General features: G+C 39.5%; 1 protein-coding gene and 2 pseudogenes across 2 annotated transcripts in view; 2 read left to right on the plus strand and 1 right to left on the minus strand.

Moving 5' to 3' along the window:
• Positions 1-810: 810 nt before the first annotated feature.
• LOC118555316 (bublin coiled-coil protein pseudogene) lies at positions 811-3,022 on the plus strand (annotated as a pseudogene).
• A 6,134-nt stretch (positions 3,023-9,156) lies between these two features.
• LOC118555311 (chromobox protein homolog 3 pseudogene) lies at positions 9,157-9,734 on the minus strand (annotated as a pseudogene).
• Positions 9,735-12,682: 2,948 nt separating this feature from the next.
• SMCHD1 (structural maintenance of chromosomes flexible hinge domain containing 1) overlaps positions 12,683-27,597 on the plus strand; it is a 145,189-nt gene continuing 130,274 nt past the window's right edge. For both annotated transcript variants that reach the window (XM_036123382.2, XM_078060559.1), the window contains exons 1-4: positions 12,683-13,232; positions 21,257-21,332; positions 22,207-22,368; positions 27,049-27,131. In XM_036123382.2, coding sequence (XP_035979275.2) covers positions 13,056-13,232; positions 21,257-21,332; positions 22,207-22,368; positions 27,049-27,131 — 498 coding nt within the window. In that variant the 5' untranslated portion in view covers positions 12,683-13,055. The remainder of the gene's footprint in view (positions 13,233-21,256; positions 21,333-22,206; positions 22,369-27,048; positions 27,132-27,597) is intronic.

Below are 27,597 nucleotides of genomic sequence, written 5' to 3' on the forward strand. Positions count from 1 at the left end.
ATTGATCTTTACAACTTGCTCCTTTATTTCCCTCAGCTTTCTTCTCAAATATCACCGTATCAGAAAATGTTCTCTGACCATTATATAAAATCGTGACCCTCTGGCCCCTAGGACTCCCATCCTTTTAAATTTTTCTCTATAGCACATTAATCACCATCTGACATTCTGTATATTTCATTGTTAAATTGTTTCTGCCTCCCCCTATTGAATATGAGCACCAGGAAGACAGGAAATTGATTTGTATTCTCAACATCTAGTTGACATACAATAAATATTTGATGAATGAATGAATGATAATACATCTTTAATTATCACTTTATTCATCTTCTAAATAAGGTACTATAAGGTACCCTACTTACTGTACAAAATGTACAAAACAGTGTCTGCACAAAATGACATCCTTCCTTCACACTGTTGCCAGAGTCATGTTTTTAGGATAGATCTTATTATGCCACTCACAAATATATGCTTTTTCTCTTGCTTCTGACTGCTGATAGGTGTGTTTCTCAATTTGGGGTATGAGAGGACGGAAAAATCACAGGATAAAGTGATACATCATTCTAGTCCAGAGGGTCAATTTTACTTTTAGCATTTGAGGGAGAAAGTTTCCAATTTTATTCCTCTTAAAAAGTTTGCCACATGCATGTTTATATACAAATAGAATCAAGTTTTTCCATTTAGTTCAGTTAGGTAAAAATCATGAAAATCCAGGAAGGAAAAAAAATGTGTATAAGGCAGTGAGTGATTAGAAAATTTGTTTCTTCTGTGTTGTTAAGTAGCCTTGTCTGTTTGTGTTCTATCTGAATCAGAATGCACAGGGTAGTTAAGAATAATATGAAAAAGGATTTGGGGGAATCACATAATGAGCTTGATGTGGAGGCAGATAACAGCTTTCCAAGCACAACTAAGTCTTTAGTAGTAAGTAATACCAGTCAATTGTAAAAGCTTATACTGTACTCATTAAATTTTAAAGTAATTTTTAAAAGCTTATACTGTACTCATTAAATTTTAAAGTAAGTAATACCAGTCAATTTTAAAAGCTTATACTGTACTTAATAAACTATGGGTTTTGCTACTGTAGAAATGGCAGTTGACTACAATCTCAAGTGTCTCTAAAAAAAAAGATTTTATTTATTTATTTGAGAGAGAACGAGCAGGTGCACAAGCAGGGGGAGCAGCAGGCAGAGGGAGAGGGAGAAGCAGACTCCCCGCTGAGCAAGGAGCCCGATGTGGGACTCGACCCCAGGACCCTGGGATCATGACCTGAGTGGAAAGCAGATGCTTAACAGACTGAGCCACCCAGGTGTTCCTCAAATGTCTCTTATGTGAGAAAACACTAAGCAAAAAGAGGAAGAAATCATCACTCTTGCAGTGATACTTAAAAACCAACTACATGACACCCCTGAAGAAGAATAAGTTGAGGTAGTTTGCCCTATAGGATATCAAAACACAATAAAGCTAGATTATTAAGGCAGTGCAATATTACCCGAATGGGAAAAAAAATAACCAATACAACACGCTAGAAAACCTGGGAACAGAAGCATGCATTCAGTTACATAGGACATAGCAGGGAAAAGATAGGCTGACTGTTCAATAAATGATGCTCAATTATTCATTAAAAAAGAATGGCATTGGTTCCTTTGTCAGTATGATACAAATCAACTCCATACAAATTAAAGAAAAAAACTTTTAATGGAAAATATTTAAACTTTAAGAATAAAATTTGAGAAAGCATTGGAAGTAGAGGAATTTTTAAAAGGAGACCAGAAAGCACTAACCATAATGAGAATAATTAATAAATTTAATCATATTAAGATCAGGTACTACTGTTCATTAAAAGATCTCCCAAAGAAGGGAAAATACAAACCACAAACAGAGGAAAGATGTTAATAAGACATATAACCAGCCAACGTTTAGTAGCCACTATATATAAAGTACTCCTAAAAATCTATGGGGAAAGTCAAACCCATAGAAAAATGGGTGCACCGCATGAAGAGGCATTTCACAGAAGAGGAAACACAATTAGGGAATACACATATGGAAAGATGCTCAGCCTCATTTATAAGGAGGGGAACGCAGATTACAACCACAATGATACACTATTTCACATTCACCAGATTGACAAAAATTTTTTAAAGTAAAAAACTCTCCTAAGTGTTGACAAGGAAATGAAACGGCAGGAACTCTTCTATAGTACTGAAAAAAAAAAAAAGGCATTTTCTGTTAAATTTATAAGTACACGGACTCCATTACACTTGATATATATCCTGCAAAATATATCCATTGCATAAGAACACCAGAATATAACACACAAATATTCATAGAAGCCTGATTTTTTTAAAAAGCAAAACAAACAAGAAACCCAAATCCTGGAAATAATTAAAATATCCATTGAGGGGTGCCTGGGTGGCTCAGTCGGTTAAGCGTCTGCCTTCCTTTCAGGTCACAATCCCAGGGGTCCTAGGATTGAGACTCCCCCAGCCCCCAGGGCTCCCTGCTCAGCGGGGAGCCTGCTTCTTCTGCTCCCTCTGCTGCTCCCCTTGCTTGTGCTCTCTCACTCTCTCTCTCTCAATAAATAAATAAAATCTTTTAAAAAAATGTCCATTGAACCCATCTTCTGGCCGGCACTAGCTGGTGGTATGATGGTCACCGAATTCTGTCTTGTGTGGCCCCAGCGGCTCTGGAGGTTGCAGTGTCAGGCCCCAGTGGGGACCTGGGCATGCCTGTGGAGGAGGGAATGGAAGGTGGTGATGCCAGCTCCAGGGAAGCAGAGTATACTACCATCGGCTCCATGTTGGACCAGATCAGCTCCTGCCTGGACTACCTAGAGGAGAAGAATGACCACCTACACACCCTCCTCCAGGAGCTGCTTGAATCCAACTGGCAGACAGGTCTTGAGTGTCAGCAGCAGCTGGGTGAGGCTTCTAGTGATGCTAGCTGCCAGGCTGTGGGAGCCCCCAAGCAGACCCAAACCTTCCTCTCAGGGCTAGGCTCTGGCCTGGGCACGCATCACCTGGCTTAGATACCTTCTCAAGGGCTGACCTACAGGTATCCTGGTTGGTTTGCCTGCCTGGGCCCCCCTTCCAGTACTTCCCTTGGTGTGCCTGGGTCAGCCCCCACCACCTGGCATCCTCTCATGGGGTCAGGTCTGGGCACGCAACCCACCCACCTTGCCTGCCTGCCCAATTCCTGGGCACTCCCCACTCTGCCCAGGCCTTGAGTGTCCACATTAAATGGGTCTCCAACACCAAAAATTAATACTACTACTAATAATAAATAAATAATTAAATGTCCATTGATAGAATAATATAGGAGTATATTTATATCAAGAAATACCATATAGCAGTAAAAAAAAGATTGAACTACAGCTACATGCATCAACATGAATGAATCTCACAAACATTTGAGCAAAAATAATAGTTGCGGAAGAATATATAAATGTATATGTGATAACTATGACTTATAATATGAAATGTATATTTGGTCTTGCTGTTCCTGACACATAGCCTTAAAATCCTTGGAATTTCTTAAGTGATAAGAGTGATAAAGGTGTCTTGTTATTCTTAACAATCCCCTTTCAACTACATCGAGTTAATGAGGAGATTTTTAGATTTTTATTTTTTTAAAATTTTTTGGGGGGGTCGGATTTTTAGATTTTTACAAAGCCCTTAAGAATGGGAGTTCATTGCCAGTGGAAACGACCAGGAGGGGAGGAACTTTCAGTCCCACCCACTTCACCAGCCCACCTCCTAGGAAGGGAGAGGAGCTAGAGGTTGAATCGGTCACCAATGGCCAGTAATTTAATCAATCATGCCTATGTAATGAAGCCTCCACAAAACCCCAAAAGGATAGGGTTTGGAGAGCTTCTGGGTTGGTGAACACGCAGAGGTTCTGGAATAGTGGAGAGCCCAGAGAGAGCATGGAAGCTCCATGTCCCTTCCCCTATACCTTGCACTAGACTTCTCTTCCATCCAACTCTTCCTGAATTATATTCTTTTATGATAAACCTGTAATCTGGTAAGTAAACGTTTTCCTGAGTTCTGTGAGCTGAGTTCTGTAACCTAAGTGTCCATTGATAGATGAATAAAGATGTGGTATGTATGCCTGTATGTACACACACACACACACACACACACACACACAATGGCATATTATTCAGCCATAAAAAAATGAAATCTTGCCATTTGGAACAACATGGATGGACCTAGAGAATTTAATGCTAGAGTCAGACCAAGAAAGACAAATACCATATGATTTCACTCATATGTGGAATATAAAAAAACAAAACAAATAAACAAAGAAAAAAGAGACAAAGAAAAACCAAACTCAAATACAGAGAACAAACTGCCTGTTGCAACAGGTGGATGTGGAGGTGGAAGAAACAGGTGAAGGGGATTAAGAGTACACTTATCCTGAGGAGCACTGAGAAATGTATAGAACTGTAGAATTATTATATTGTACATCTGAAACTAATATAACACTCACTGTATGTTAATTACACATCAATAAAAAAAGTGTTATTCCCCCCAAAAAATCATTGATAGTTTTGGAATGTTTGTTACAGCAACAAAAGCTGACTGATACTGCTGATAGAGATGGGGAATTTCCTACTGGTGACATAGCTCCCCCATCTCCCCTAGGTAAAGAACAAGTAGCAGAGCTTTTGCACCAGTCCGGGTATGAGTTTTGGGCATATTTACTAACATCTTTTGAGTTCCAGGTTCTTAATCTATAAAATGATTAAGGTAAAGTTTGGTGTGACGATTAAATAAGATAGTTTATGTAAAGCCCATAACTGTACTGAGGATATGTAAAACATGTCTGTTTCCTGCCTAAACATGATGGAAGGAGCAGTGATAAATCCTTGAGGACAGAATGAATGAATGAATGAGTCTTTCCAAATCTGAGTCCTCATTCACTGGAGCCCTCCCAAGGCTGCTTGTCTTCTTGTACCTTTCTTCTTCACTACGGGTTCTTTCTTCAGCGGCTAACTTATCCTGATACTCTTCTCCTCTGGGCAGGGTCTGAGAAGGTTCATTCAGCTTCAAACATGAATCCTGGGTTTCTAAAATGCTGCAGTGCAATGCCTGGGGCCTTTCTTTGCTTCTTCAGAGACATATCTTTTTCTGCTGGACAGATTCTCCCAGTCTTAAAACCTCTCCAGCTACGGTGTCCTCCTCACACCAGCAGAGCCCACCCTGTGGTCCTGGTCAACAACATGGATGTCTTGAAGGAAAAAATAATCAGTGTTTTATTACCAAAACACAATGAAACAGTAAATTTAAAAACTTTAAGGTGTTTCATTCAAGGTTAGTTCTTTATGTGACATGGAAATTAAAGCTAATGTATCAGAAGAAAGTTGGCAAAGACTGATATGGCTAGAGATATATTCTGAGATATTAACATATTTTAACATGTTTTTTCCTTCTTTGATTTTCCCTCAACCAACTCCACCAACTCCCTACCCCCGTTCAAAAAATAGCAGGCTGTGTGCTTTCTTGCCCCAGGAGAACTTTGTCACAGACTATTACTTTGGTGGCGCCCAAAGATCCATTTCTCCCATATTCTTGCCTGTGGTATAGTCCCTTCCCTTTAATTTAGGATGGCCCTCTGAGCTGCTTTAACCAACAGAGTGTGGCAGAAGTAATGCTGTTCCAGTCCTAAACCTTAAGAAGTTCTGCAAGCTTCCACGTTTGTGCTCTAGGGGGAGTCAGCCACTAGTCTGACTACCCTGCGCCCACCGCTGTGAGAATCCCAACCAAGCCAAGGGGAAGGGTTGAAGAAGAGATCTGAGGGCCCTGGCCAACAACCCCAGCGGAGCTCTCAGACAACAGCCAGCACCAACTTACCAGCTACATGAGTAAGGCATCCTGCAAGTGACTCCTCTAAGAACTGCCCAAGCTGATAGCACCAGGAGCAGAGAAATCTGGTTCCACCAAGCCCTGCCAAAGTTGCCGAATCATGAACAAATAAAGGAAAAGATTACTGTTTTAAGCCACTAGGTTTTAAGGTAATTGGTTATACAGCAATAGATCACTGAAACAAGGTACAGAGTTAAAAAGACACTTTCCTCCTGGGAACTCTTTTTCCCCTAAAAACCTAAGCTCTTTTTTTTTTTTTTTTTTTAAGATTTTATTTATTTATTTGACAGGGAGAGACACAGCAAGAGAGGGAACGCAAGCAGGGGGAGTGGGAAAGGGAGAAGCAGGCCTCCCGCTAAGCAGGGAGCCCAATGCAGGGCTCGATCCCAGGACCCTGGGATCATGACCTGAGCCCAAGGCAGACGCTTAACTGACTGACAGGTGCCCCAAAAACCTAAGCTCTTAGAAGAATGCAAAGTGTTTTGGAGAGGGGATAAAAATGAATGAAAGACTTAGGCATTGATAGAGTACCTTGAAGAAAGATGGATTAAAATTTAAAAAGAGATTCCCTCTGGGCTGGTAAGAAGAGATGGTACTCCCAACTCTCCTAAGTAGCTATATAGTGCATCTGAGCAGATGGGATCAAGAGAAGCCTTGTAAGTGATTCCCATGTCCCAGGTGGCACAAAAGCAACAGGAAGCCACCAGATCTAAAGAGGCCATGTTGACAAGGATGAGCTTCTCTCCCCACTACTCAGAACTTGGAACTTGTTAAAACTGGCAACAGAAGGAAACCCAAGATGTTTTCTACCAGTCTGGTAGATTGGGGCTTAGAGTCATAAACTGTATTATTACAGTGTTTTTAGCTAGCAAAGTCTGAACTCAGATCACTAACATTGTCCTTACCTTTCCTGAAAGAATTGTACTTAAAAAAATGTTTATTTTTGAGGGGCGCCTAGGTGACTCAGTTGGTTAAGCGTCCAACTCTTGATTTTGGCTCAGGTCATGATCTCAGGGTCATGAGATCGAGCCCCACATCAGGCTCCAAGCTGGGTGTGGAGCCTGCTTAAGATTCTCTCCCTCTCCCTCTGCCCCTCCCACCACCCCCCTGCACTCACGAGTGCTCTCTCTCTCTAAAAAAAATTTTTTTAGAAGATAGGAGTATCAAAAACTCACTTTCCTTGCTCTTTATTTTCCTTCTTTTTTAAAAAATTTAAATTCAATTAACATATAGTGTATTATTAGTTTCCGAGGTAGAGGTCAGTGATTCATCAGTCTTATATAACACCCAGTGCTCAATACATCATGTGCCCTTCTTAATGTCCATCACCCAGTTACCCCATCCCCACATCCCCCTTGCTCTTTATTTTCTAGGTATTTTTATTTGAGGAGAATTTATCTTCATCCACAAATCCTAACAAGCCTGTATTTCCAGCACCCCCCCTTCTTTCTGGCAACTATCCTTGATCTATAATATATTACCAAACTGATCTCATCACAGTACACAGATAACAGCACCAACCACCAAATCAGCAGGGATTTCCACAAGCATCCCTCTATTGTGGGGGGCTACTCAGGAGTTCGGCTATGTGACTAGCTTTGACCAATGACATCAGCAAACGTAATGCAAGTGGAGCTTTGGTAGGCACTTGCACATTAGAACCTTTTCTTTCGAGATTCTGTGACAGCCAAGTGAGAAAACCAAGCTATCCTATTAGAGATGCCTAACAGGGGAGAACGGAGCTTCAGTTCTTGATAGCCTCAGCTGCCAGCTATGTGAATGAGACCGTCATGGACCATTCAGCCCCACGCAAGCTGCCAGGGGACTGCTGCTGTGTATGTGATCTCAGGTGAGGCCAGCAGAACTGCCCAGTGAAGCTCAGCCCAAATTTCAGAATCATGAGCAAACACATGGCTTCTGTTTGAAGCCACTAAGTTTTTTAAGATGGAAAACCATCTACTGACCACTGGTCACCAATATTTACAATGAAGTAAGCAATCAATACACAGTTGGATAACATTCTGATTACTATAAAGTTACCGTTTCTCTTCTGCTGAACCAGTATCACAAACATTGAAAAGAATGAAGCTGCATGTAAGGAATGGGTTGGGTAAAGAAAAAACACACAAATCAATAGTTTAAATTACAAAATTTTGTTTGCTCATTTATGCTAGCAGGTCCGAAACAGCAACATTTCTAATCATCGGATTGGTTTCCACAAATCCTGATCTTTTAGTCAGTATAGCACAAGGATTTCAACCTTTTGTAAAGGAATGGTTCTCTAGGGGGAACTTTGAATGCCCATTTAACCAAGTCTTGTTTGGCTTATTAAAACACATCATTTGTTTACTCTTCTCCTCTGAGTGGGAAGGTTGTTGGGAGTGGTAAAATTTTTCCTTCAGGAAGTTTTGCAAATAAACTGTTGCACTAATATAATTATAGCTATAGATAGAAATTATGATAAGTCTACTTTAAATTCTCCAATTAAAATAGTTTTTATTTAAATTGTCCAATTAATTGTAGAATCATCTACTTGCTTGAAGTTTTATGGCTTCAGGAAAATTTTCCATTTCCCTTGAGGTAATCTATTTCTTGCTTTTCTCAGAAAGATGGCATCCCAGAAACAATATGGACTTACCCATGATTGTGAAATGCCATTTTTGTTTTGGTGAATGTAAAAAAGACAAAAACAAAAACCCAACAACAACCATTTACACTTGTATAAATAAACAAAAACCCAGAATGGTCCTTAGCCATTATTGGTTAAACATAAGTTCTGACTGAGTTACGACTATGGAAATTTTTTCTTTTTTTTTTTTTTTTTTAAAGATTTTATTTATTTGACAGAGAGAGACACAGCGAAAGAGGGAACACAAGCAGAGGGAGTGGGAGAGAGAGAAGCAGGCTTCCCGCCGAGCAGGGAGCCCGATGCGGGGCTCGATCCCAGGACCCTGGGATCATGACCTGAGCCGAAGGCAGACGCTTAACGACTGAGCCACCCAGGCGCCCCTATGGAAATTTTTTCTAACATTTAGAAAAACTGCTCTTTAATGAGAGAGAGAGAATAATCTACCATGGTATCATATGTTCTTTTCTGATAAATGAAGCAACTACAGTAAGCTTTTATTTGTCCAAAGTAACCAGTGCTATTGATGCAAGAAACAAAAACAACCCAACAATTCCTTTGATACTATTCAAAATAAACAGATTAAATTTGATTTTCATTAGAATATAGTTATTCACACGAATGAGTCATAGAACCAAGACCCATACATATATATATGAATATGAATGATTATTGAGCATCTTCTGGACAAGAATGCAAAGTTTCTCTCTCTTTATAAAAAGCAGTTACGATTTGAGGACACTTCATGTTTGCCTCTTTTGCCAGCACCAAGTCTGTCTCATCTGCATCTCTCTGTTTCATGAGAAAAATTAACTCTCCGCTGCTGTGACACTATTTGTTCAGGACAAAGACCACTGGCAAAGTGTCTTGGTTTGTCAGCAGCATCTCTTTTCTTCTTTGATTTGCTGTCATCAGATTCACTGTCAGATAAATACTTTCTTTTTGTCCTATCTTTTTCTTTAACAACTTTTTCAGAATTAAGAAATAGTTTGAATAACTCTGGATGATCTAAATTTTCTTTAGGTTTTCAAGTATTGTCAGAATTTGTAAATCTCTTCCATTTAAGAAAGTACTTCACCTTCCCGTTCTCTACACATTGGTACAGTGCTTTTTCCACCACCAAATCTTCAGGCTCTTCAACTTCAGGCTCTTCAACTCTTACTCCTTCCATCTGTTTCTTTCCCATTTTTTTGCAATGTAGCTTTATTGGAGGCCATTTTTAATTGTGGAGTAGAAGAATTATATTACTCTCTGCCTCCAGCAGGTCTAGTCTGGGTTTGTGGCATTTCAGATTATGGGGCCCACATCCCAGGAGGAGGACCATGGAGAGCTGTGCAAGAGGCCACTTAGTCTTTGGGGTAGGTTGTTATGCAGCAATAGATAACTGATACAGGGACACTTATACTCTATATTTTAAGATGGCTAATGAAAATAAAAATCAAGTTAGTTGAAGAGAACCAGTTGTGGTACTGGGTTATTTCAAACTTTTTTTTAAATTTTTTTAAAGATTTTATTTATTTATTTGAGAGAGAGAATGAGAGAGAGGGAGAGCAGGAGAGGGGGGCAGGTCAGAGGGAGAAGCAGACTCCCTGCTGAGCAGGGAGCCCGACGCGGGACTCGATCCTGGGACTCCAGGATCATGACCTGAGCCGAAGGCAGTCGCCCAACCAACTGAGCCACCCAGGCGCCCTTACTTTTTTTTTTTTTTTTTAAAGATTTTCTTTGTTTATTTGACAGAGAGAGAGAGAGAGAGAGAGCGAGAGCAGGAACACAAGCAGGGGGAGTGGGAGAGGGAGAAGCAGGCTTCCCACTGAGCAGGGAGCCCGACGTGGGGCTTGATCCCAGGACCCTGGGATCATGACCTGAGCAGAAGGCAGATGCTTAACAACCAAGCCACCCAGGCAGCCCATCAAACTTTTTTCAAATTGAATAAAGAACAAACTCATCTTTTTTTTGTTTTTAAAGATTTTATTTATTTATTTGACAGAGAGAGAGATTAAGCACAAGTAGGCAGAGTGGCAGGCAGAGGGAGAGGGAGAAGCAGGCCCCCCGCGGAGCAGGGAGCCCGATGCAGGGCTGATCCCAGGACCCTGGGATCATGATCCGAGCCGAAGGCAGATGCCCAACTGACTGAGCCACCCAGGCGTCCCTCATCTTTCTTTCTTGATAAAGCTATCTGAAGAGTTTCGCTCTGAGAACAAGTGAATGGAAAATGGTTCTGAGGCTATTCAGATCGCCACACTGGCGCATAAGACTGATTCAGACTTGACCTCTAAGAAGATACTATTAATGCTTCCACCAATGGTTGCCCATAATATTGTAGTATACTTCTCTGGCAGTTTTCTATCTCTCCTCTTGGCAATTATCTTGAAATCTCTTCTAAAGATATGAAAAGTTTGTTTGTATCCACCTATATGTGCAATTTGGAATTACTATACAGAGAAATGAGAAATTGCCCTGATGATGAACTGGACCTAGTCTCAATTTGATGAAATAGTAAGGCAATTCATTTTACCCATTAACTAAGAATTTTACCCAATTTTTTTCTTGAGCCATTTAAATCAAAGACTATTACATAATGGGATAGAAGGAAAAGGTCCCACATGAATTTGAGAGGTAAAACATGAGACACCAAAGCAATCCCATAAGAATTGGAGGTTACTTTGGTCTGTCTTTCCCTACTTCTCCCTTCAGGAACATGAATAGCATTTGGCCACAACTTGCCTCTTGCCAATTTTATTCTTCACCATCCACTGCTCCATTTTCCCCACTTCCAGCCCTAATTACGTTCTGCAGACATACATGCCTTCACACTTTTGTTCCTACTGTGTTCTACCTTGAATAGCATACATGTCTAGCCACTCCCCTCCCCCAGGATTCTGGAACATCTTTATATGGACAAGCAAATCTAAGTTTCTAACATACACCAGTGATAAGAATCTATCTATATACTATATACTAACCATGAAGGTCTTTTCAAAACTAGTAAAACAGAAAATATACTAAATAATTACCCATTGGAGAATCAAAAAATCCCTCAGTCTGCTACCTTGGGCTTAGCGAATTTACATGTCCCTCTCAAGTACAAAATATTCACTAGATATTTTTAAGAAATGGGGGCACCTGGGTGGCTCAGCCGTTAAGCATCTGCCTTCAGCTCAGGTCATGATCCCAGGGTCCTGGAATCCAGCCCCGCATGGGGCTCCTTGCTCTGAGGGAAGCCTGCTTCTCCCTCTCCCACTCCCCCTGCTTGAGTTCCCTCTCTCCTGGTGTCTCTGTCAAATAAATAAAATCTTAAAAAGAAAAAAAAAAAAAAAAGAAATGGAAAGTAAATGACTAAACGAGTCCTCCCAACAATGGCAGTTTTATTTGTTGAGTTAGGGCACTACGCGCCCATGGTAAGGATATTTAATGAAACGCAATAAAGGCTTTTACCCAACGAGTACTGTATGTTAAGTATTTTGCTAAAATCATCTAACTTAATCCTTTGGCGTAGGTGTTCTAATTCACAAGTTTTAGCAACATGACAACAGCTGTGGAGGTAAGGTCAATGAAGTGAGAAGGTTTAGACACGGAGCCACTTCAGGACCCTCGGAGGCCCCCCGAGGGAGGCCACAGTGACGTCACAGCATCTCGGTTCGGACGTTCTCAGGGACAAGCTTTGTCTCAGTGGCCCACATTGGAGCCCACATAAAACCACTAGCAAATGAGGTGGAAGAGGCGGCCCAGGGTATCCGGGCGTCTATTTTCTCCGCGTGGGGACACACGTGCTCGCTACGGAGGAAATCCCACCCAGCGAGGCCCGCCGGCCTGACGCTTCCCGCCGCCGCATTCCCGCGACCCGGGCGCGGGGCAGCATCCCCGGCCGGGGCATCACCACCGCTGCGCCAGGAGCTCGAGGCCAGGCAGATTCGGTCGGGGGTCACGTTGAGGCTGGAAAGTACCAGGACCCTATCGGCCAGCACAAAACAACCACTCCGAAGACCCCCCGCCGGGAGGCTTGGCACTAGCTCTCCTTCCTAGGCTTTGAGTCTTCCCTCAAGAGCGCAGGCGCCCGCAAGGAACCGCGCTTCCCTCGCAACTTCTCGAGGGCGAGAGGGGCGGGCCCTGGGCGGCGGGCGCTGAAGCCCCGCCCCGCCCGCGCGGCCTGCCGGATTCGCCCCGCCTCCTCTGCGCGGCGGACGGCCCTTCTTCCTTCTGCGCCACAGTCCGGGGCGGCGGCCCTGGTCCGGGGTCCAGCTGCGAAGTTTTCGTGGGAGGCGGCGGGCGCGGGTCCGGGCCCTACGAAGAGCGCGCTGCGCGCCCCCTTCTCCCCGGGAGCGACGGGCCGCGGAAGTGACGTGTGCACGAGCAGGAGCTCGTTTGAATCGGTTCCCGGGTGATCCTCGCGCCTGCCGCTGCTCGGCCGCCGCCTCCGCCGCTGAGGGAGGAGCTGCAGCGCGCCGGGCTAGAGGCCTCGCACCGCCCCGGGGGCTGGAGCTGAGGAGCGCCGCGCGGAGTCCGCACCTCGGCCCTGAGCTCGGCCGCGGTAGACGCCGGCGCTGCTGTTTTTTCTCTTTTCCCCCAATATGGCAGCGGCGGGCGGCGGCGGGCCCTCGGTGGGGACCGGAGAGGACGGCGGAGGCGACGGCTGCAGGACGGTGTACTTGTTTGACCGGCGCGAGAAGGAGTCCGAGCTCGGGGACCGGGTGCTGCAGGTCGAGGAGCGCTCGGACTACGCACGGTTCCGCGCCTCTGTGTGTCAGGTACGCGAAGGGGCAGAGGAGGGATGCGCGGTTAGAGTTTGGGTTGGGAGGGTAACGAGACACTCAAGTTACTCACCAGGGGCAATAAACCTGTCACCTGGCCCTAGTTCTGCGGCCTTAGCTTCTCTCTCCCGGGTGCCCGCCATGCCTGTGGCCCGGCGGCTGGAAGCTTTGGGCCGGTCCCAGCCTCGGCCTGGGAGTGCGGAGCCAGCATCTCTGTGGGCCTCCCCCTGCCCTTTTACGGGGTCGGGGGGCGGTGGTTCTCGCTGGCCAGGATTTCATACCTCGGGCTTAATTGGCCCGTGGCGACCTTAGTACTCTAAGGCCTTAGTACTCTAAATTCATCTTCCAGTAGGGAAAGCCACTTGTGTCTCTTCGTGTGGAACTTTTTAAAAAATACGAGCGCAGAGATAGAACCCGATGGCTCTGTTAGGAGTGTTGCGATGGTTCAGAGGTCTGAAATTCCTGGAGTCGATTGACCTCAGGTTCATTAAATGATACCATAATTTCCCGGGCCGTCCTGTCAAGGTTTGTGGGCCCGCCCTTGGCGGGGTCCTTCCGTAGTGAAAACGCTTGTCCCAGTTAGCTTCGCAGGTGGAAGCTGCCCTTCTGGTTTTCTGAACCCTAGCCCTTGAGAGTTTTAGAACTAACTCGAAAGGTGTCTGTGGGTAGCTGTGGAACACCAAAGAAGGGTGTGTATGCCTGAGTGTGTGTGTATATATATGTGTGAGAGATATGTATGTGTGAATATATATATATATATATTTGTGATATGTATATCTCCACTGTATTAGTTTGCTTTAAAAATTAATAACTACAGGGGTGCCTCAGATGGTTAAGCGTCTGCCTTCGGCTCAGGTCATGATCCCAGCGTCCTGGGATCGAGTCCCGCATCGGGCTCCCTGCTAGGCGGGGAGCCTGCTTCTCCCTCTGCCTCTCTCTCTCTCTCTCTCTGACTCTCATGAATAAATAAATAAAACATTTAAAAAAAAATAAAATAAAAATTAATAACTACGTAGGAAAAGCTACTTTAAACTGTGAAGAATTTTATAGGTAGGAGGTGGAGGTGGTGCCTGAGCTTTAAAGAAGGGGTACAGTCCTGTGCAGCGTTAACCACATGGAGTTCATTTTAAGCTACAAAGAACACTTAGCTTCCAAGGAAAGAGAACTTTGTGTGAAGCATTGTTTTAAATTGATTAGACTGATGATTTAGTACTGTTTTAGACACATAACTCTGTAGTTGCTGAAATAATTGAAATCAAGACCCATAGAATAAAAGGGACTTGGGAGCAAGGACCTTGGGTTTGTTCACAACTGTATTCCCACTGTCTAGAACTGTGCCTGGCACATGGTAAATATCGAAATTACAATGAATGAATGAGTGAAGCGAAAAATGTATAAAGAGTGAATTCATTCTATGCCTGGATATAGCAGATTCCTATGTATATATGAAAACTGAATGAATGAGTGCTCATCTTTTTTTGATGAGTGTTTTCTATTCAAAACCATACCAAAAAAAAGGGAAACCCTTTATGTTTATTATTTTTATTGTTAAAAAGATCAGTAAATTAAAGAAAATATGGAACTGGAGGGGAAAAAAGTAAACCTTTTCTTCGCTGTAAAATTTATAACTGCTGGTAGCACTTGGGGTTATTTCTTTGTATCCTTACCCCAATTTTTTTACAGCTATTTTTTCACTTAATATTGTTAGTATTTTTCTATTTTAATGCAAGTCTTCATAATCAAAGTTTGAAATGGTTTGTTTAGTACCACTGTTTACATAACCAAATCCCTTCTTTTTATTGACATTTACATTACTTTCAATTTTAAGTAATGCCATGATAAACATCTTTGAATAGTAGTCTTTTATGTCTTTTATTTTTCCTTTAGTTTAAGCTCTTGGAATGAAATTTCTCCAAGGTCAGGATTATTTTTTAAAGCTCTTGATAGGTATTTTCAGTTTGGTTTTCAAAAAGGTTGTACTAATTTACCCTCCATCTAGAAATAAATTCTCTCTGTGAGAAGTCTCACTAACTGTTAGATAGGGGAAGTATTACTACAGAAGTGGAAACACACTTTTGAAGATGGGTGACTCACTTAAGTCAAACAGATAGTACAGCCTCAAATTAGGATTCAAACCCAAAACCCATATTCTTTCTGGTATACCACTTTGCCTCAAATTAAGTTGTAATAGGGAACATATATATTTATTGCATTCTTTCAATATATATTTTTTAAAGATTTTATTTATTTATTTGAGAGAGAGAGCAAGAGTGTGTGCATGAGCCTGGGGGAGAGGGAGAAGGAGAAGCAGACTCCCCACTGAGCAGGGAGCTTGAGGTGGCCTCTATCCCAGGACCCCAGAACACAACCTGAGCTGAAGGCAGACGCTTAACTGACTGAGCCACCCAGGTGCCTCATTCCTTCAGTATATTAATTTGAAAACCAAGGAAAATATTTCTTTTGACTAGTTCTTTCTTCCTTCTTCCCACTTCTTCCTGCTGGAAGATTCAAAGGTTAAATTTGATTAGAAGTGAGAGTGAAGAACTAGTAAAAAAAAAAAAAAAAAAAAAAAATGGAAGGCTAACTTTTTTCAGAGGATTTACCTTTTAAAGCATCATTAGGTTGTATAACCCAATCCTATAACCTTGTTTCCATTACCTACATGAACAACTGAAATTACTGAATTAAGTCCAAGGTTATACAGATACTAAACAGTGAAACTGGGATTAGAATCTAGGTCTGATTGATTCTGAAGCTTGTTATTTTTATTAAAACCTCCACAATGTCCACACTATTTACTAAAGCCTTCATCTTCTTTGTGTGTGTGTGGTGGGGGGAGATAAAATAGTGCACTAAATTGAAGCTTTTCATTAGAACTTAAACCAATAAGTGTCAGTAGTGCTAGAAAGTATTATGGATCCTAAACTGTTATTTGGGTAAAGCTCACCTTGTGGAAAAAGGGAGCAATCAAGAGGAAGGAAGAAGAAAGAGTTTAAAAAAAAAAAAAAAAAGGAGGAAAGAACAGATCTGGAAGAATCCCTTAGACCTGTGATAAGCAGCTATTGACTCACCTGAACTGTTGTGGCCTTGTAGATTCAAAGATTAGAGGATGATTCATTTGGCTAGTTCTTAAGATATATCCAGACATTAAGGGAGGTATGCAAACCTTTCTCTCCATCTCCATATTTGAGAAAATGCCTACTTTTTCCTTTGTATGGTTTCACTATACCTTGTGACCCTACCATGGCACTTACGCCATTGTACTTTAAAAAAAAAAAATTCTGTATGGTCTTTGAGGGCAGGAGCCTTACCTAATAGTTGGTTTATAGCTGTTTAGTTACATGAAACACGCTCTTCCTTTAAAAAAAACTTGTACATAGGGTACATATATTAAAAATTCCAGAAGATAAGGGGTGCCTCGCTGGCTCAATTTGTAGCGCATGTGACTCTTGATCTTGGGGTTGTGGGTTTGAGCCCCATGTTGGTTGCAGAGATTACTTAAAAATAAAATCTTAAAAAAAAATTCAAGAAAAGGAAGAAACATAAAAGTAGATATAGGAAGGAATAAAATAGTAACCTGAGGAGAATTAATAAACTTTGATAATGTCTTACGAATATCTTACACCATTGCTGAGCCATGAAATCAGCTTTGAGTTTCTTAGAGGTCAAAACAAAAGGACAGATAATTTATAGAAAAACTACAGTGTCTATAAAATAAAAACATTCCAAGTGCTAGTGAAGCAAAGCTTTGACTTGAGAAAAATTTCTCCCTAGATTCCTTACAAATCCTGGTAAAATGGACAACATACCTAAAGATAGGAAAGTCTGCTGCTTATTTCCTTTAACGCAAGGTAGGATATATGTATTATTTCGGGTAATGCAAGCTGCTTTAACCACTCAAATTTTTTTTTAGAGATGTCTCACTCAAGTGCAATATGGGTGTTCCTAGTCTGTGAGTGATTCAGGGACAAAACCATTGGATATAATGTCAAAGGACAAATCATTAAAGGCTAGTTTGCAGAGTTTCAGAGCAGTGCATTGAAGTATATAGTTTCTGACTTAATCCATGGATGAACTTTTAAAATATTTGAAGATTTTATGGACTACAATTTAGTTAGCCCTTTATAGATATTTCTTAAAATTGGCTTTTGAGAGAAGTTGGGCAGCAGGTAGTTTGAAGCTGACCTAAAGGGATGGAGGGCAGGTAATTTTTATTACCCATTAAAGGCACTTCCGTCTTCATTACCAATTAACCCAGAAAAAGATGGGACCAAAATGTTCTTATAAAAATGAAAAAAACCTAAGCAAGACTTTTTTCCAGATAGAATGTTATCCTGCTTTCATATAGGGAAAGACAGAGGAGGTATATCTAGTCAAGGCCAGGTTAATACAAACACATGAAAGACTTTAGTTTATGTCTGATAAGATAGAATTTAGACTAAAAATGTGGAGAGAAAAGGGTATGCTATCTTGAACAAAAGCATAATGAATAATTAAAAATATTTAATTTATATTTGTCAAATATCAAAGCTTTTAAATATTTGGAAAAATTATGAATTCAAGAAATAATTTTTATATAGAATTATAGGTAAAGAAAAAAGATAGCTTAGTATCTTAATTGAGTAATAACTGATTAATGGAGAAGAGTGTATGGAATAATTAGATATAAATACTTTTCAGATATATGTAGTTTTTTTTTTTAAGATTTTATTTATTTATTTGACAGAGAGAGACACAGTGAGAGAGGGAACACAAGCAGGGGGAGTGGGAGAGGGAGAAGCAGGCTTCCCATGGAGCGGGGAGCCCGATGTGGGGCTTGATCCCAGGACCTTGGGATCATGACCTGAGCCGAAGGCAGACGCTTCAACGACTGAGCCACCCGGGCGCCCCCAGATATATGTAGGTCTTAAAAATTCAACTTGGCACATAGTTTTTTCAGTAACTGTAAGAACAAATTTTGTTTTACAGGATACATAAGCACATGATCTAACAATTGGGACACTGTAGAAATAAGGTAGTACTAGCTAAAAAAATACTCAATGCACAAAACCCTAATAAAGTTCTGTAAAAAGTTTTTGTTAAACAAGTACAGTTTTATTCCCCATCAGATTATATCCATAGCTTCATTTCTGTAGGATGGAATTACATGGGAGAGGATTATCTTTTTTTTTTTCTTTTAAGATTTTATTTATTTGACAGAGACACAGTGAGAGAGGGAATACAAGCAGGGGGAGTGGGAGAGGGAGAAGCAGGCTTCCCGCGGAGCAGGGAGCCTGATGCAGGGCTCGATCCCAGGACCCTGGGATCATGACCTAAGCTGAAGGCAGACCCTTAACGACTGAGCCACCCAGGCGCCCCGGGAGATGATTATCTTTAAGTTTTAGTGAAGTATATCAGATTGCTCTTCCAATATGGTTTTACTGATCTTCATTCTTCTCAGCAGTGGGTAAGGTTCAGTTTCCCAATATGGAGGCCTATACTTTATATTATCAGGACTTAAAATTTTTGCCAGTCTCATGGGAATGATAAGTTATTTTAATTTCTCTAATAACTAGTGAAGATGAGCATCTTTTCATATTTTCTAGTTTTTTCCTTTATGGCTTGCATTTTTTTATATATTTTCAGAAATCCTTTTTGCTACTCAAAATTATTCCCCTATGTTTTCCTCTAAAATTTTGGGTTAATATGCAGCGTCTTTAATTCTCTTGGAATTTCTTTTTGTGTATGTTGAGATGGGGATCTTATTTTACCTATTTTTATGCAGTTAACTAGGTGTTTCAATATCATTCATTGAAATTATTCTTTCCCCACCAGTTTATTTGCCAAGATCTCCATGTATATATACATATATATATGTATATATATGTGGGTCTGTTTCAGGATCCACTGTTCTCTTCCACTGATCTATTATAGTATATTTTACATTACAAATTTTTTCTTATAAAATACTTCAAACATCTATAAAGAGATAATAGTATAATGAGCCCACATTAACTCATCATCCAGATTCAATAGTTACCAAGTATTTACCACACAAGCATCATTTTTGTCTTTTTGGTTCTTGATTCACTTTGCTCCTATATATTTCACATGCATTTCTGTGATCATACCATCAAAATTAACATCTTAAAATATTATATAATAGCTTAGTCCATATTCAGATACCTGTCTCAAAATGTCTTTTTAATGTATTTAAATCAGGATTCCAACTGGGTCCTCAAATGTTGAATTTGGCTTTTTATGTGTCTTAATTCTTTTAAAATTGAGAGCATTTAAGCAAAACCCTCTTTTCAAGTCTCTCTATTTTTCCTGACATTGGCTTGTTGAAGAAATCAAGTAGGTTTTTTTTTTTTTTTTAAGATTTTATTTATTTATATGACAGAGGACAGTGAGAGAGGGAACACAAGCAGGGGGATGGGAGAGGGAGAAGCAGACTTCCTGCTGAACAGGGAGCCCGATGCGGGGCTCGATCCCAGAACCCTGGGATCATGACCTGAGCCAAAGGCAGACGCTTAACGACTGGGCCACCCAGGCGCCCCTAGGTTTTTCTTTAATGTTGCACATTCTGGATTTGTCTTTGCTCCTTTATGGTCTAACTTGTTCTAGCTCCATATAGCCTGTAAACAAGTTATTTTTAAAGGTTTATAAACAAAATTTAGGTTCAACTTCTTTCAGGTATGGAGGCAAAGAATACTTCATAGGTGGTGCTGGTATTTTATGTCCTATCATATCAAGAAGCATGTAATAAATAGATATTTCTCCCACCCTTAGCAATGCTAAGGTCATATTAGTGGGATTCTGGTAGTTTCAGCTGGATTCCTTCATAATAAAAGTTTGAGCTGATGGTTCATCTATTGATGGTGGTACTCTGATTGCCATTCCTCTTACATTTATTAGCTAGAGTTCTCTAAAGAACAGCTTTGCCTCATCAGAGTAGAACCATTTGGTTACCGGTAACTGTAGTTGGTACAAAAAAGCAGGATAAATGCTTTATTCTTTCTCTTCAATTAGTGTTCAGAGTTAGGAGTTGGTGCCTTAATTAGTTTCAGTGGGAACCAATAGGGTTTAGTATAGCTATTGAAGATTCAGGTATCATTAGTCTAGATTTCTTTTAGTTGTCTTTGGTGGTAAGGCTGGTCTAAGATTAGTCCATCATTACCTGAAGCAGAAGTTGGTCTTTTCACTTACCTGTACATTGTTGTTTAATTTTAGAAAGAGTGTATGTCTTTTAATTTTAAAGGTCTATAAAATTTTAATGAAAACGTTAACTCTTTTCTAATTCTCATTTTTTGATTAGTTGTAAAATTTCAGTTTTTTATGTGTTCATTGGACATTCATTTGTATTTTCTCCTTTTGATTGTTCATCACTTTTTGCTCTTTCTCTTTGTTGATCTTCATCTTGTTTTATGAAGGCTTTTTGTTTCCTAAGGATGCTAACTCTGTCTCCTGTTGCAGTTCCCTTTCATAATTTATAATTTGCCTTAATTTTTAAAAGTTACTCTGTTGGAAGGGGTCATAATAGATAAAAAATTCTTTAATACAGAAAATTCTGCATAGCATGGCTGTCCTTATCTTAGTGTTATAAAATATTAACTTCTATTTTTTTCTAGTACTTTTGTTTTTACATATTTAAATATTTAATCTATATGAACAGAAGTGTTAATGATTTGCTCCAAATAAGTTTACTTATGTATTGATGTGAAATAGCATGCCTTTTGCCTAGGAGGTCCTGTTCATATTAAAACCTTTTAGAAAATGTTCCACCTAATCATCATGTTCCTACGTGGCTTATATGCAAGTAGCAGAAAAGACAACCTTGTTAAGCAAATGGGTAATTAATAGAGTTGTGCTTAATTATGCAAAGAAAAAATTTTAAAGTATCGAGACTTAGATTTTTTAGGTAAATGTAGTAATTGTTATAAAATTATGATATACTATCAATATTTTCATTCTTATAAACTTGAATGGCATATTTATTTCCTTTGTGTAATAATTGATTTTATTCCTATTATTTTGGATAGACACTTGGCATTTCACCTGAAGAGAAATTTGTTATTACAACAACAAGTAGGAAAGAAATTACCTGTGATAATTTTGGTAAGCAGTGTTTAATTGATGCCTTTATATTTAATATGTTCTAGTACATCATAGGGCAGTAACTATTTCCTTATACAGATAAGTATCTAAAACTATTGACAATTTTGGTTACTTTCTTGGGATAAAGGGGGAAATATGTGTGCAGTTTGTGCAGAGATCATGTTTTTTTCTTTTTCTTTTTTTTTTTTTTTAAGATTTATTTATTTATTTTAGAGAGCACACAAGTTCAAGTGGGGGGAGGAGAGAATCTCCAGCAGACTTCCCACAGAGTACATAGAGCCCGACTTGGGGCTCGATCTCACCACCCTGAGATCGTGACCTGAGCTGAAATCAAGTCAGATGCTTAACAGACTGAGCCACCCAGGTGCCCCGAGGTCATATTTTTAAAACAAGATTATAGAAATGTAGTTATCAGTTACGGCTGCAGAAGATGAGATGTTGTGCAACACCTGGACACATTTTTTTACATGGGCCCTCAAGAAGTTGATTCTCAGGAACTTGGATTCTTCCATTATATTTTTTTATCTAATTAGATTCCAGGACATTCCAGGTTTTCATGCATGATTCCTTTTGAGTTTAATCCTACTTCTCCGTTCATGTTAACGCCACTCTAATGCAGTTCCTCATCTGATTTCCTGTGATAATTTAACTTGTTAAGAATTGAGTGTTTCAGATGAGTGGAAGTATTTGGGCCTGTTCCACTGTACTGTCCTTAATAAAACACAGCTGAATTTATAGATAGATCCATTGTTCTAGGGTTTGCCTGTATCATCTTTAAAGATATCTTATAGATACAATTTGCATATGTAAAATTATAAATCCATTGTGTTTCTGATGCTAGTGTAGTGCTTAAGATATTACTTCTTAATTACAGATGATACTGTTAAAGATGGAGTCACTCTATACCTGCTACAGTCAGTCAATCAGTTGCTACTAACAGCTACAAAAGAACGAATTGACTTCCTACCTCACTATGACACACTGGTTAAAAGTGGCATGTATGAATATTATGCAAGTGAAGGACAAAATCCTTTGCGTAAGTATTACATTTATACTAATTTCGACAAACTATTACTCTCTTTTATCCCTTGACCACATGTTATATTCCTTCACTGTTTAAAAATTCTTTCTACTTTAATTAGAAGATTATGACCAGTCATTGTGAACTTCCTTACTTCAGCCTCTTCATCACAATGTTTCTTTTTCTATCTAAGTCATCTTCAGAGTAAAGATACCTCTCCTTTAAAACTAATCTATTATAATTCATTGCATTTTAACTCATAAGAAATGTACCTACCTATCTTTCCATCTCCTGTGTACTCTGATCTATTCTTCCTGGCCTCCTGTAGATGTCCCCCAGTTGAGAAAATATTTTTCTTACCTTGCAAATTTGTATAGCTGAACTACAGAAGTAAGTGGTTTGTGTTCTGGTCTCCATTTCTTTATTATTTCTTTCCACCTTTACTTCTCATAAGTTTTTATCCTACCTTTGGACTGTTTGCTAGTGATCTTTACAAATAAGTTGATTTAGAGAGTCTTTTCTATTTTTTTTTTGAAGATTTTATTTATTTGGCACACAGAGAGAGAGAGAGAGAGAGCACAAGCAGGGGGAACGGCAGGCAGGCAGAGGGAGAGGGAGAAGCAGGCTCTCCGGCGAGCAAGGAGCCCGATGCGGGGCTCGATCCCAGGACCCTGGGATCATGACCTGAGCCGAAGGCAGACGCTTAACCAACTGAGCCACCCAGGCGCCCCTTAGAGAGTCTTTTCTGTCTGGACCCTGCCAAAGTGTTTAATACTACTTAGATGTTCATTATAAACTTTCTTATTAAAAATATTTTTTCTTACGGTGTATGCATTATAGTTGGTAGGAAATTAGAAGACGTAGATAAGCAGAAAGGACATAAAGAACATCATATCTCTTCCACCTAGATAGGACCACCACTTACACTTTGGTGTTTATCATTTCAGACCTTTTTATGTATTTTTTCTTTTTTATTGGTTTTATGTGGAGCATACTTCTTTAACCTACTTTTTTGTTTAAAATAAAATGAACATCTTTAGTCCATGTGTATTTGTTTTTAGTGTTTACATAGTATTTATATAACAAATTTCTTTGAGCAGTGTTCTTTTAGACATTTAGGTTGTTTTCAGTCTTTTTTATTGTTACACATGACTGAATATTCTTTTGTCTACATCGTTGTATACATCCTCACCATAAGACTAGTGGTATCACTGTCAGCTGCTGTGCCAGGCACCATGCCAAGTTCTTTATGAACATTATCTCATTTAATCCTTAATCCAATGTGGTAAATAATGTTACTAATGACCCTACTTTGCAGAAGAAACTTGAGGCTAAGAGATTTTAGGTAGCTTGACAAAGTCCACCCTGGTAGTTAAGGGTTGGGGCCAGGATTTGGAACCCTAGCAGAGGAATTATGGAGCTTGAACTCCTAACCAGTCTACTTATTACCTCTGATATTGTTCCTTATACACAAGAAAGCTCCTATCTTATTTCTCCCATCTTAAAAACATCATATTCTTCTTTCACCAGCTTTTTGCTCCTGTTTACAGCAAAACTCCTCCAAAGAGTTGACTGTATTTACTAACAGCAGTGGTGCTCCTTTTCCCATTCTCTCTTATTCATTCTCTTGTACTTACTCTTTGAGGGTCACCAGTGGCTAAATCCAGTGATCAGCTTTCAGTTCCTTTTTACTCAAGGTATTGACACAATTTATCACTTTTCTTCCTTGATAAAATAATCTTCACTTGGCTTTTGAGAAACCATACTCCGGTTTTGTCTCTACCTCACTGGCTGCCTTCTTTCTGCTCTTCTCTTCCCATCTTTTTCTTTTTTTTTTTTAATTGAGATATAATTGACCTCCCTTCTCAACCTTCTTAATATTGAAGTGCCTCACAGCTTAGTCCTTGGTCCCTTATCTTCTCTTACTTCCTCAGTGATCTTGTCCAATGTCATGGTTCTAAATACCATTGTTACGGCAGTGACTCTTCAATGGAGGTGGTAGAGATGGTAATTTTTTTTTTTTTTAAAGAATTTATTTATCCACTTTGTGTGAGTGGGGGAAGGGGCAGAGGAAAAGAGAGCGAGAGAGAATCTCAAGCAGACTCCACGCTCGCCATGGAGCCAGACACGAGGCTTATCTCATGACCCTGAGATCATGACATCAGCCAAAATAAAAAATCAGGTGCTTAACTGAGTCATCTAGGTGCCCCAGAAGTGGTAATTTTTAGTCAAATATTGAAAATAATACCAGACCTACCTCCTGAATTCCAATTTTGTCTGTCCAACTGCCGTGTGGTATCTCCACTCGCATATCTTAAGATGGGAACCCTAAGCTGTTCACTGAATCCTAACTACACATAATTTTCCCAAATTGATTATTGCTCTGTTCTTTCAGTTGCTTAGGCCAAAAATCAAATTGATTCTTTTTTGTCTCACACCTTTCAGTTTGTAAGAAAAACCGATTGGCACTATCTTCAGTATTTATATAGAAATGACCATTTCTTACCACGTCTGTTTATAAAACCTGATCTTGAGGAATCATCACCTAGATTATATAGTGGACTCTTAATTCATCTCTCTTTTCATGCCTGTCCACATAAGGTTTGAGAAGTCAGATGTTCACTTTTCTACTGAAAACACTGATGGCTCCCCGTTTCACTGAGAATAAAAGCCAGAGTCTTTATAATTATATGGCCTTTGTAGCTCTGCTTTGCTTGCTCTCTGCCTTTGTTTCTGCAACTCTTCCTTTTTGCTTTTTCACTCCAGTACCAGCTGTATACTCAGCTTAGGGCCCTCTGCCTCTTTGCCCAGATAGCCCCTGTCTCATTCCCTCACCTCTTTCAAGTCTTGTTTATCTGTTACCTTCTCAACAAAAATTAACCTTGATCACCCTATTTAAGATTGCAGCTGTGTTCCCTCTGTGACTTTACTGTTATTTGATCTCTTTTTTTCTGCTCTTTCTTTTCTCCATCACATATACCACTGTCTAACATGCGAAGGAATTGTTGATTATGATTATATTTCATTTTCCATCTTTCTCATCATTTTTCCATCTTTCTAACTAGAATGTTAACTCCACAAGAATAGGACTCTTATCTGTTTTGTTCTGTTCCTGGAATAATGCCTGAAAATAGTAAGTGTTTAAATATTTGCATATTGAATGAATCTTTACTTCTTTCTCTGGGGATAGATTTCTAAATGTGTAATCATGGAGTCAATAAGTACATTCATTTTTAAGACTTTTGATATATATTGATTACCTTCCAGATTGGTTGTACTAGTTTTCATTCCTGCTGTCATTGCATGAACAAGCAGAAAATCTCCCTGTTTAAGCTCTTGCTTTGATTACTGTGATTTTACAGTACATTCCTAGGTCTTTCCCTGCTTTTGTTTCATTTGCCATTAGTGCTGTTTTTGGTTATTCTTAACCAAATGGTGGATATCTCTTCAAGTCATGCTACTTTTTTTTTTTAATACTTAATGAGGTGATCCAAATCTTAACTATTCTATCAGTGAAGCAGAAATCCTTACCTCTGACTGTTTGTATCCTCTGAAGCCTGGTATCTCTTCTCGCTCCCTATGGAACACCTCTACTCATTGAGCTTTGATAGAGTGGTAGGGCATTGCATCGAAAACAGAGTGTTTTCTTTCTTCCCCTCTAAATTTTCCCTTTATGAGAAATATGACTATTTATCCTATTTGGTCAAAGACTCAAAACCATCTTGGGTTGATTTCTTTCTTTTTTGTAATTTCATATCTAAGCAGATACCAAATTCTAATCATTTCTTCCCTCCAAATTTCTCTTACCTCTTTTTTGCCTCCCATTTCCTACAGTGTTCCTTCTCTATTTTCTAGACTTAATACCATTAGCCAGATCCTTATATCCGATTTGTGGTAACTTCTTTCTAGTTTATAAACATGGCCATCCTGTTAGTGTTCAGAGTGTGGAATGCTTGCTGGGGTGCTACTCTGTGGATTAATTACAGTGTTAGTTGGGTTGCACTTCAGTGGTAGTAAGAGACATAAATTTGGTGTGTTCCCCTTTTTTAATTAAGGAAATAAAAGCGGGAAATAGTTTGAGTAGTGACCTTGAAGAAAGAATGTTCGTTAATAATACTGAGCCAGTGATAAGTTGAATATCAACTTGGTCATGTAGTAGGAAATAATTAGCAGTTCTGTGTCAGTTAGACACGTTCTGCCATTTGATAAATTGCTGTTAATCATAAGATTTCTGTATCTTAATATTAGTTCTTAATAGACCCTTTTATAGTTGCTTTATATTTGCAACCCCCGCCCCGTCTCTAAATGTGTTTACTTTTGACTTGTGCATGATGTATTACATACCATGAACTAGTATTTGATTTTATGGTTATGGTCTTCTGTTTGTCTCCTATGTCTGTATGTCTGTCTGTAGATTATAAACTCCTTGAAGCCAGGAATCATGGCTGGCTGATTCATGCCGTATAGTGCCTTACAAGTACTGGTTGATGACTGCTTTTTAATGCTGGTGGTGATTGGTGATGATGCCTTTATTATGTATTATATCATTAGGATCAGGATAATACTTTAATTCTAGCTCTTTGGAAAATAAAAGTGATGGCTTAAGGTACTTCAGAGTTTCTTCTACTTTGAACTTTTAAATGAAGTATTTGGGAGGGAAAAGTTAAGCAGTAATGTCTTCTCATTCTCTTCCAGCGTTTGCTCTTGCAGAATTAATTGACAATTCATTGTCTGCTACGTCTAGAAACACTGGTATTAGAAGAATACAGATCAAATTGGTAAGAAAATAATACTATAAAGAAATTTAACTTTTCCTGTTATAAAAATACTACAAGTTCATTGTAGAAAAATTAGAAAATAAAGATAAACTAAAAGTAGAAATAATTATCTGATGTCTCTTGTTAAAATTTTTATGTGCTTTTTTTTCTATGCATATATGTATACCTGTAGGTGTGATCATAGTGTACATTTTGTTTTTTGTGATCTTCTACTTTCCCTTGACAGTACGTTGTAGCCATTTGCCATATCACGAATATTCTGCAGTATAATGTTCCATTGCTACTATTTCACTTATTGGTTATATTATAAATTATGTAGTCTATTAACTGAAGATTTAGATTTTTTTCTATATTTTTGCCATTGTAAATAATGCTGGCATGAACATCCTTATAGGTCTTTACATGTCTCTAGTTAGTTCCTTAAGCTAAATTCTGAGAAATGGAATTTCTGGATTAAAGGACATGA

Source organism: Halichoerus grypus, chromosome 13 (genome assembly GCF_964656455.1).
Source record: "Halichoerus grypus chromosome 13, mHalGry1.hap1.1, whole genome shotgun sequence".
NCBI classification, from domain to species: domain Eukaryota; kingdom Metazoa; phylum Chordata; class Mammalia; order Carnivora; family Phocidae; genus Halichoerus; species Halichoerus grypus.